General features: G+C 42.4%; 1 protein-coding gene and 1 long non-coding RNA gene across 3 annotated transcripts; one reads left to right on the top strand and one right to left on the bottom strand.

The window, feature by feature from the left end:
* Nucleotides 1–1695: 1695 nt before the first annotated feature.
* On the bottom strand, nt 1696–3484 carry LOC103643877 (uncharacterized). The gene is made up of 3 exons (XR_561352.2): nt 3457–3484; nt 1855–1995; nt 1696–1781 (listed from the first exon to the last, which is right to left on the bottom strand). It is a non-coding gene; the product is annotated as an uncharacterized lncRNA (long non-coding RNA).
* A 1165-nt stretch (nt 3485–4649) lies between these two features.
* On the top strand, nt 4650–8544 carry LOC100273407 (Phytanoyl-CoA dioxygenase). 2 transcript variants are annotated; one of them, NM_001147844.1, is made up of 9 exons: nt 4810–4921; nt 5060–5181; nt 5531–5591; nt 5836–5904; nt 6502–6620; nt 6701–6848; nt 6936–7080; nt 7163–7249; nt 8174–8544. In NM_001147844.1, exons 1-9 carry the CDS (start codon nt 4867–4869, stop codon nt 8214–8216), a joined length of 849 nt encoding a protein of 282 aa, NP_001141316.1. In that variant the 5' UTR covers nt 4810–4866; the 3' UTR covers nt 8217–8544. The 2 variants fall into 2 exon arrangements, with proteins under 2 accessions (XP_008667663.1, NP_001141316.1); XM_008669441.4 differs by lacking the exon at nt 8174–8544 and having other exon boundaries at nt 4650–4921; nt 7163–7513.
* The last annotated feature ends 767 nt before the right edge of the window (nt 8545–9311 follow it).

Genomic DNA, 9311 nt, shown 5'->3' with positions numbered 1-9311 from the left:
CAATTTGTGATTCTAGTCATACATAAATTTTGTTATTTTAATTTAGTTGTTTCACCACTACATTGCAACCATCAGTATCATGCAGACTTTGATATATGCCACGATTTGTATGGTCTCATCATTGGAGAGCATATTCCACACATGCCGGAAGAAATTCCCTTGTACATCGTTAGTCATCAGACACACACCACCATACGCTCTTGCTTAAACAAAAAGGCAAGTGTGTGTGTTTGTGAAGAGAATTAAAGGCAGGCCGACACAAAAGCTATCTTGATGGTGGCGAGGATGACGAACTGGTCACTGTTGTCGATCCTCCTCTGCATCACCTCCGGCGCCAAGATGACGCCACAATCCTCGATATAGTAGTCGTCGAACGCGCGCGACATGACGAGTACCGATAACTCTTGGTTTGGCTGCCAAACGAAGTGCACCCCAGGCTCATCAGCGAGGTAGTACCCCTGGCCGTTGCACCACCAGATGCACTACTCCACCACATACATCATGTTCGAGGACACTCATACAACGTTAGCAACGTCCATCGTCCCAGCGCATAAGAATTCATGTCCGGTCAGTAGCAACTTACGTGGTAGGTTGGGCTTCAGGTGGACGATGAGCTGGACGGCGTGATGGCGGTGGCGTCGGATGCGGTGTCCAGAACAACCCGAGAGTCGTCGACGTTGGCGACAACCATGAGGCCCCCTGCTTAACGATGGACAGCGCGGTGCAACTGCTCTGGACCGCGTCCAAGTGACGGCTTCGCGGGAGCTTATCGTACACAGCGGCGCATGCGACCACGTAGGGCTGCTTCTAGAGGTCGAACTGACAGCCGCCAAGCTTCTTCTCGTCATCGATGAGCGATGCCAACGCGAGTGCCTCCTGCTCATGGTGTTTGTTCGGGGTTTCAAGTAAGAAACATGGATTCATGCTTGGCGTTGGTTTATGAAAATGACTCACAAGTCTGATCCATGGAAAAAATATTACGAAGATTAAATGTCACACATGCAAAAATGGAATTTAAGTACAAAACATTATTCAAACAAAAAAATTGCATGCAAAGCTCTTCTTTAAATAATATTACCTTCATCCAAAAATATAATTTAAGAATCTCGGTGATACTTATCTACTACTACACATTGTGCAAGGGTAGCAAGTGAGCTTGGTGAGAGATGTAGTAGATGTGTTTCTTGTCATAGATGCAGACATAAACACACATGTGGTGTAGTGGTAGCTACTCTTGGACTTTGCTTGAGAGGTAATGGGTTCAAAGCCCCTTGAGGACATGTGTACTTTTTAATTTTAGCTACGTGGGCTGTACGTGGGAATGAGAATGGGAATAAGCTTTGCGGGGAGGGGGGAATGAGAAAGACAGAACATGGGAATGAGAATGGTGGTAGAACGGGAATGGTAGAACATTGAATAAGACGGTTCGATCAAACTTGGTATAAAAAGACAACGAATTATAAATGGACTAATTCCATGTATGCCATCAAAATTTATTTTCATCCCTTGTGTGCCATGAAGTGGTATATAGGAATTTTTTTATATGTATGACATATGGGGACAGTGACACACAATGACACAAGGGATAAAGATAATTTCCTGAATTTGAGACTTTGTAAAGGAGACATACTTGTTCCTCACATGAAACTCCTTGACCATTCTATTCCACCCTTCGGAGTTCCAACCACTGTCACCTCTATATCCACTATCTTTAAATTCATGGAGAATGTCAACAAGAGACCTCTCAAGGCCTGGATTCCAATCCGCTCTTTGTTTCACTACTACATAAACAATGGTCACACATCAGTAATACAAAACTTACAAGAAAGCATGAAGAAACATTGAACACAATACCTCTTGGAGAACTTCCACTCTTTTTTGCCCCACTGCATTTAGGAGAAGTCTTCTTTTTAGTAGCACTTGTTGTAGGAATGAACCTACGCAACTTTGGGGAACCACCTATGTTGAACCTTGGGGAGCCTTTTCCAACCATAGCTTTTTAAAGAAAAAACTTATTACATTTTACAATACTACTAACTTAAAGTGTTGTTTTACATGTTACAATACTACTAATTAAATTATTACAACTTATTCAACCACGAAAATACTAATTTAGATGTTATTGGTATTGAGCCCACATTTCTTGGGCGATGGTATCTCTTAAAGCATTGCCTTGTGTAGTGCCTGGGTCACTCATTTGATCACCACTTGGTAGGGCAACAAAGTTTGATGGATCAATATTATTCGGCTGATGATCTAACCAATCCTCATCACCATGAAGTGATCGGATTAGATTGTGGAAGATGGCAGCAGCTATAGGTATCTTTACTTGGTTTTCCAGTGTGTGGAGCGTGGCAACTTTGAGAATGGGGAAGTGCTTTTTAAGCACCCCAAAGCCCTTTCCACATGGTTCCTCAGAAGTGCGTGGCGATGGTTGAAGAGCTCCTTTAGGTTCTGTGGTCTTCGATGTCCAGCCCCAAATTCCTTTAAGTGGTACCGAGCTCCTCGGTATGGAGCAAGAAAAGATGGAGTATTTGCATACCCTCCATCAACTAGATAGAATTTTCCTGGAGGTACCTGGAAACCCTTGCTCATAGCTGATCTTAGCACTCTAGAATCTGTGGCTGATCCCTCCCATCCACTAGAAACAAAAGTGATATTGAGATCGAAATCACATGCCACCATCACATTTATGCTTAGTGTTCCTTTCCGATTTCGAAAAGGAGAATGTTTCTCAGGAGATATGGAAATAGGAATGTGAGTTCCATCAATGGCACCAAGACAATTCTTGAAGAATGGATAGAATCTAGGATTATCTTGGATTTTTTGATGCACTTGATTAGGATCAGGAGGCTGAATGAAGCGACGAGATAGGACAGGAATGACCTTATTGAAGAAGTGGTTGATGTGATGATGGAAGGTGTCATTACTGTGCCCAAAATACACTTGGAGATCCTGATATGAGGCGTTGCGACTTAGCATGTATAAGAAGAACCCCAACTTCTCCTCGACCGTGATCCTTGTATCAACAATGATCCTTCTCCTTCTAAGATAAGTTGCAAGCTCTCTGAAGATGTGTGGTTCCATCCGAAATGTAACTTGACAGTTCTTGACATGTCCCTCAAGGAGTCGACGAACCTTAACCTCGCTTGTCTCATCTGAGGTATGACATTTCTTCTTTTGTCCCCCACCTCTAGTAGAACCCATCAGATATAAGGCGGGGAAAATAAATATCATCATGTCATCATCTTCTTCTTCCCTCCTCTTTCTAATACGATCCCGCAATGAGATACTCATTGTAGAACTAAATAATATAGACTTATCGTCATATATAAGCTGAATATAAAAACAGAATTAAAGCAAACCATGTATAGATTGAAAAGTACAAGTAATAAGGACTAAAGCAAACTACTACAAACTAAAGCAAACTATGTATACATAGACAAAATTCAGTACCTTTTGGAGTTGGTACCGGATCCCAAGAAGGAAGAGGTTCGCCTTCCCCAACTCTAATCGGCATTGTAGGGATCTACATGTAACAAAACTGAAATAAGGAGCTGACATACATGATCCTAAAGTGTACAATTAATTCATGAAGTAATAATTCTCTGAGGGACTCAAACACATGAATATAGGCACACAAATGAATCAGGACAAATGAAAAAATATTTATACAAAAAGCGAATGATTATGGATGCAACTGAAGCAGCAGTTTCTGTAAAGCAGGCACGCTCCCCTTCGCCCTCCCGTTCTCCAGTCTCCACTCCACTCACGTTCCCCTCCCAATTCCCAAAGGCCAAAGCCCTCCTCTGCTCCGCTCTGTTCCACTCTGCTCCAACCAAATGCGCGATTAGAGCCGCCCGCAAGATTGATCCCCGCGTGGCCAAGGATCATCGGCCGTCATGGCGTCCTCGCAAGGGGAGCTGGTACCCCCGTGGCTCAAGTCTCTCCCTCTGGCGCCCGAGTTCCGCCCCACCGTGGCTGAGTTCGCCGACCCCATCGCCTACCTCCTCAAGATCGAGCCTGTCGCGGCGCCATTCGGCATCTGCAAGATCGTGCCATCGCTCCCGCCGTCGTCCAAGCGAACCACGCTCGGTAACCTCTCCCGCTCCTTCGTCGCGCTCCACCCGGACGATCCCACCCCAACATTCCCCACCCGGCACCAGTAGCTGGGCATCTGCACGCGCCGCCCCCGCCCCGCACTCAAGCTCGTGTGGCTCTCTCCCCACCGCTACACGCTCCCCAAGTTCGAGGCCAAGGCCGACGCCTCCCGGAAGGCGTTGCTCGCGCGCCTCAATGTCCTCGCCTCCAAGCAGCGCCACCGGATGGACCACCGTGAAGTTTGAAAGCATCGACGAGAGCTTACTGGTGAGAAGGCAGCGGGGAGGGTGGCCGTCGTCGCTGCTTCGCGCCGCCACGCCATCACTTTGCGCCGCCACACTGCCACCTGGCGCAGTCGTCTCTTCGCCTCCTCCGCCGCCAGTGTTACAGATTGGATCCGGAGGGCACCAGACCAGGATTAATGCCGGACAGTGGTGGAAGAAAAAAGTCCAAACCGAGCCAATTCGAAACTAGTTCATTTCTTTCCAGACCTAAACGAACACCTTTTGGATAGACAGCTCAATTCAAAACTGATCATTTCTTTCCCCGGAACCAGGCCCGTAAAGAGCCAAACCGGCCAAAACGAACGCGCCCTTAGTTTCCTCCAATTTGCTTGCAACCGAACAACATCGGGTCCATATTGTCATATGTACCAACGGTCCAACCCCAAGCAGCGTCTCGAGAAGAAGTTCCGTACCCTTCACTCCACTATTCCGGTCAACCCATCCCTTTCCTCCGCCTCCGCTTCCGCGTCCGCCCGCCGCTATGCCGCCAGCCAGTAGCCTCACCGCCGACCAGCTCAGCTTCTTCGAGGCCAATGGTGAGCGCGTCGACCGCTTGTCCGCACTCAGGCCTATTCTCTCGTCCTCGCGCTCCTGGTATCCCGGCAACCGGAGGCGAATGTCGCTGCTCGGATTGAGCGGAAACCCTAACTCTTAATCTCGTTGGTTGGTTCCAGGGTACCTCGTGATGGACTCGTTCTCGAGCGCGGAGGAGGTGCGGGAGATGCGGGACCGCATGGCCGACCTTGTCGCTGGGTTCGATGGCGCCAACTCCGCGGTGTTCTCCACCAAGGATCATGTATGCCATCCACTTCGATTGGGCTAGTCTCGATCCATGCGTTTGTTACGCTCCTTTCCTTCTTCTCATACAAACCCTGTTGCCGAAACACCTACATCTTTATCTTTTTGAAAATTCCATTGCTTGGTGGAAATAATAGGAATTTTGCCACTTGAAACGTTGCCTGTTATAATTATGCTTGTTATAATTACGCCTGTGTCTATGAATTGTGGGTCCATGAGTCCATGAGTCCATCTGTGTATATGAAATGTGGGGTCTGATGGCAGTTTTACAAACTTGTTTCGGGGTGATGGCAAATATCAGTTGTGCATGCTCAGATTTAGCAATGGTAAGTTGTTTTCCATTGCAGCGGCAGTTAAAGGACGACTACTTCTTTAAGAGTGCTGAGAATATCTCATTCTTCTTTGAGGGTACGTGATTTGTTCCCCTCAGACTAAATGACTAATATGAATATGTCACAATTCTATTAAATCCATTTTTCGAATTAGGATTTGATACTGCCTTGGACTATGTGCAAATAGCTGTACTTCATTCACCGACTTATTTTAGTGTTTTTGTAGATGTACGTCTGTGAAAACTTTTTACTTGATACTGAGATTTTTCTATTCCTGCTTGAAAGCCTCATTTTTTTTCCTTTGACACTTTCACTCACAGAAAAGGCATATGGAGATGATGGATGCTTGAAACAGCCGAAAGAACTTTCAATTAATAAAGTTGGGCATGGTAAGTATGGGCATTGTGTTGTCATATTCAGCTAGAAAGCATTTATACCTACTTTTGTTTCATATGTGGGGCTCAATCTTTTGTTAATATCGTAAGAAAATTATCATCACCTTCTGTTATTGAAGTATTGTAATAACAGTATGTTATTATACCTCTGTCTCTACACAAAGAGGATAAAATATAACTTCTAAAGAGATTCCACATTTCCACTTTTAAACGAATTTTAGAGTTTCTGGTGGTAATATTCTTAAAAATAACAAATTTGTTGCATTTAATCTAGTTATGTTATGTTTATTCTAAATGCACCGCTATAGAGTTATTTGTTATCAATATTTGTAGTTTGTGTAATCTAGCTATCTTAAATATTTATGATTCAATTTGTTTTCTATAGTGGTGTTATGTTATAACCCCCATCATTTTTTAGATAGACCGCTCCTGTTTGCTTGCTTCTGCTTTACAGTGTATATTATCTTCCATGTTGTGAATGTATTATGTAAGCTGTTTAAGAAACAATGGTGTCCACTGTCCAGCATATCCTGAAGTCCTGAACAACAGGGCTTGATGTATCTTACCTTCGCCATCTTTCCTGATATGCAGCATTACATGAACTTGATCCGGTGTTCAAAAAGTTTTCTTTCTCAGAGAGTGTTGCAAGCTTGTTCTCTTCTTTAGGCTACAAGAGGCCTGCAGTCATTCAATCTATGTACATATTTAAGGTAGATTGTTTGGACTCTATTTTTGCTAACATTATATGTTATTTCTTAAATTCTTAGTTTTTTCTTCTTCTTTTTGATAGCAACCAGGTATTGGTGGTGAGGTCGTGCCGCACCAGGATAATACATTCCTTTACACGGAACCTCGTACATGCACAGGGCTGTGGCTTGCACTTGAAGATGCAACAATCAACAATGGTTGCCTGTGGGCAATTCCAGGATCACATAAAAGTATTTTTTAACACAATTACTTTATGCCTAAGAACGTCTTGGAAGGCAGGACTAAGTTTAATTTTTAACTTTTGTGTTTTGTATTAGAGGGTTTGGTGAGACGTATGGTCAGAGATGAAAATGGTACACATTTTGATCGGCCCTCCCCAGTCTATGATCAGAAAGAATTTGTACCGCTGGAAGTAAAATCTGGTGCTTTGGTGGTTATACATGGAGATCTTATACATCAGAGGTGATTCTCCTTTATATTGCTAATTCTTCCTACTTGAGATGTATTGTTTCAAATTAATAGTGTTATGACTTTTTGTGTACAGTTTTGAGAACCTTTCTCCAGCGTCAAGACATGCATTCAGCTTACATGTAGTGGATACTGAAGGATGTAAATGGTCCGAAGACAACTGGTTAGTTCATATTCATAATGGTATTATTGAAGAATTCTTTATTTATAATACTATTTTGATTTTCCATTGTCCGTAGAAGGTCTTGGCATAATTGACTATCAGTATTATTTGAGTTTAGAAATGCTTATAAATTCTGTATTCGATCTTGAATGGGATGTGGCTGGTACTATTTTCCTTCTGAAATCAAGCTTGTGACAACAGAATTATCGCATTGATATCTTTGTATGATACTCCCGTTCATAAATATATGACACCATTGACTTTTTTGAAATCTTTGTCCACTCGTCTTATTCAAAAAATAACGAGTTATAATTTATTTTGTTGTATTTTGTTTTATCACTTAAGGTAGTCTGTGGTTGACTTAAAATTTTACATTTTTGAATAAATATTTTGAATAAGAGTGGTCAAAGGTTTCAAAAAAAAGTCAACAGTGCCATATTTGTGAACGGATGTAGTAGTTTGCAGTTTTCATCACTAAACATTGACAAACAAAATAACACATTTTGTGCATAAAGTTGCCGGTTGCTTATTATGTTTGCTCTGCATCTTATTAAGTTCCTGATCTAGACAAACTTATGATAGTATGATGTTTCAGTTGACAATGTTGCTCTTTGGTAAGTTGACAATAGTGGTAACAGTATAACGTGGGGGAATTAGGGTAATGTTTCAACAATATAGGTGCACCCATTTTTTATTATGAAACGAGGCCACTACTATGCACATATATAAGGGGCTCAAAATTGTAAAATAGTGATTATGACTAAAATTCCCTATATATTCACCCCTTGTAACACAAGTTTATGCCCCCACAAGGTAAGCATATCTCTGTCCAGTTTGCTCTATCTTTGTCACTGATGTACATTGAGTGTCGTCAAAGATTTTATATTTCCTCCGTTTTTCTGACAATTCCTTTTCTTTTATCAGGATACAAAGGAAAACGGCCCCTGAACCGCTCTATGTGTCTTAGCAAAACCAGTAACTAGTGCCGTAAAACAATAGAGATTCCCAGCAAGTGATTTGTGGATCGCTTCTCTGCACAATAAAATGGGGGAATCAAGCTGCGCCATGCTGTTTCCGTTTCACCTGTAAACATATGAGGGCTTGTTCGGTTATTTCCAATACACATGGATTGGATGGGATTGAAAAAAATTGAGAAGAAGTTTGACTTGTTTGGGATTCAAACTCATTCAATCCCACTCAATCCACATGGATTGAGAGCTAACCGAACAAGCCCTAAACTGTAAATACTATTGCTACTGTAATACCATAAAAAATCTCTCTCGGCTGGGTAGGAGAAAGACTGCCTCTACGATATTATATTAAAAAGAAGCTCAATCGGAGTCCTAACTGAGAATGTCTACTAAATGTGTCATCCCATGCAGCAGGAGAGTTCGTCCCTATAGGTCAGATCTTTACTCGTGCTTTGAGTCCTCTAAGTCTCTACACGATGATCCACCTCTCATAGTTCAGTCCATATCATGTGCCTAGGGAACCAGCGAGTAACTGTTTTTAACCTTAGCCTGAAATTCGTTCTTATTGGGATTCAAACTTGGGACCTAATTATTCATACCATCTAACTAACTCATGTTTTTTATCTAATAAAATTTGTTTGTGCTAATTGATAAGAACAAAAGCTTGCTTCCTATTTGATGATGATGGAATGCTGCCCTGCTCTTTGGTCCATTTTTATTGCCCTCTTTTTGGCGCGGTTGTTGCTCTTTATTTTGTTATTTGGCGTCGCATCAGCTTTGTAGTTCTCACTATTCCGAATTGTTGAGATTCTGAGTGTAGGACGAGAGATAGACACTACACGCTACTAGTCTGAATATTTGTATGCATGACTTGACAGTAAAATATACATCACACAAGGTCATACCTATCATGTTTAATCAAGATATCATGCGAGAAGAGAATCATAAATTGTTAGCATTAGTCAAGGATTTGTTGAACATTCACGCATACTAGTAATAGCTACACATTCACCTGTGCTCTTGAGGTTCGTTATTGATCAACATCGCAATAGATTTGTTATTGATCAACATCACAACAACAATAGGTTCGT

Source organism: Zea mays, chromosome 1 (assembly GCF_902167145.1).
Source record: "Zea mays cultivar B73 chromosome 1, Zm-B73-REFERENCE-NAM-5.0, whole genome shotgun sequence".
NCBI lineage: Eukaryota > Viridiplantae > Streptophyta > Magnoliopsida > Poales > Poaceae > Zea > Zea mays.
Note: the sequence above shows the minus strand (reverse complement) of the source record. Positions and strands in the feature narration are given on the sequence as shown.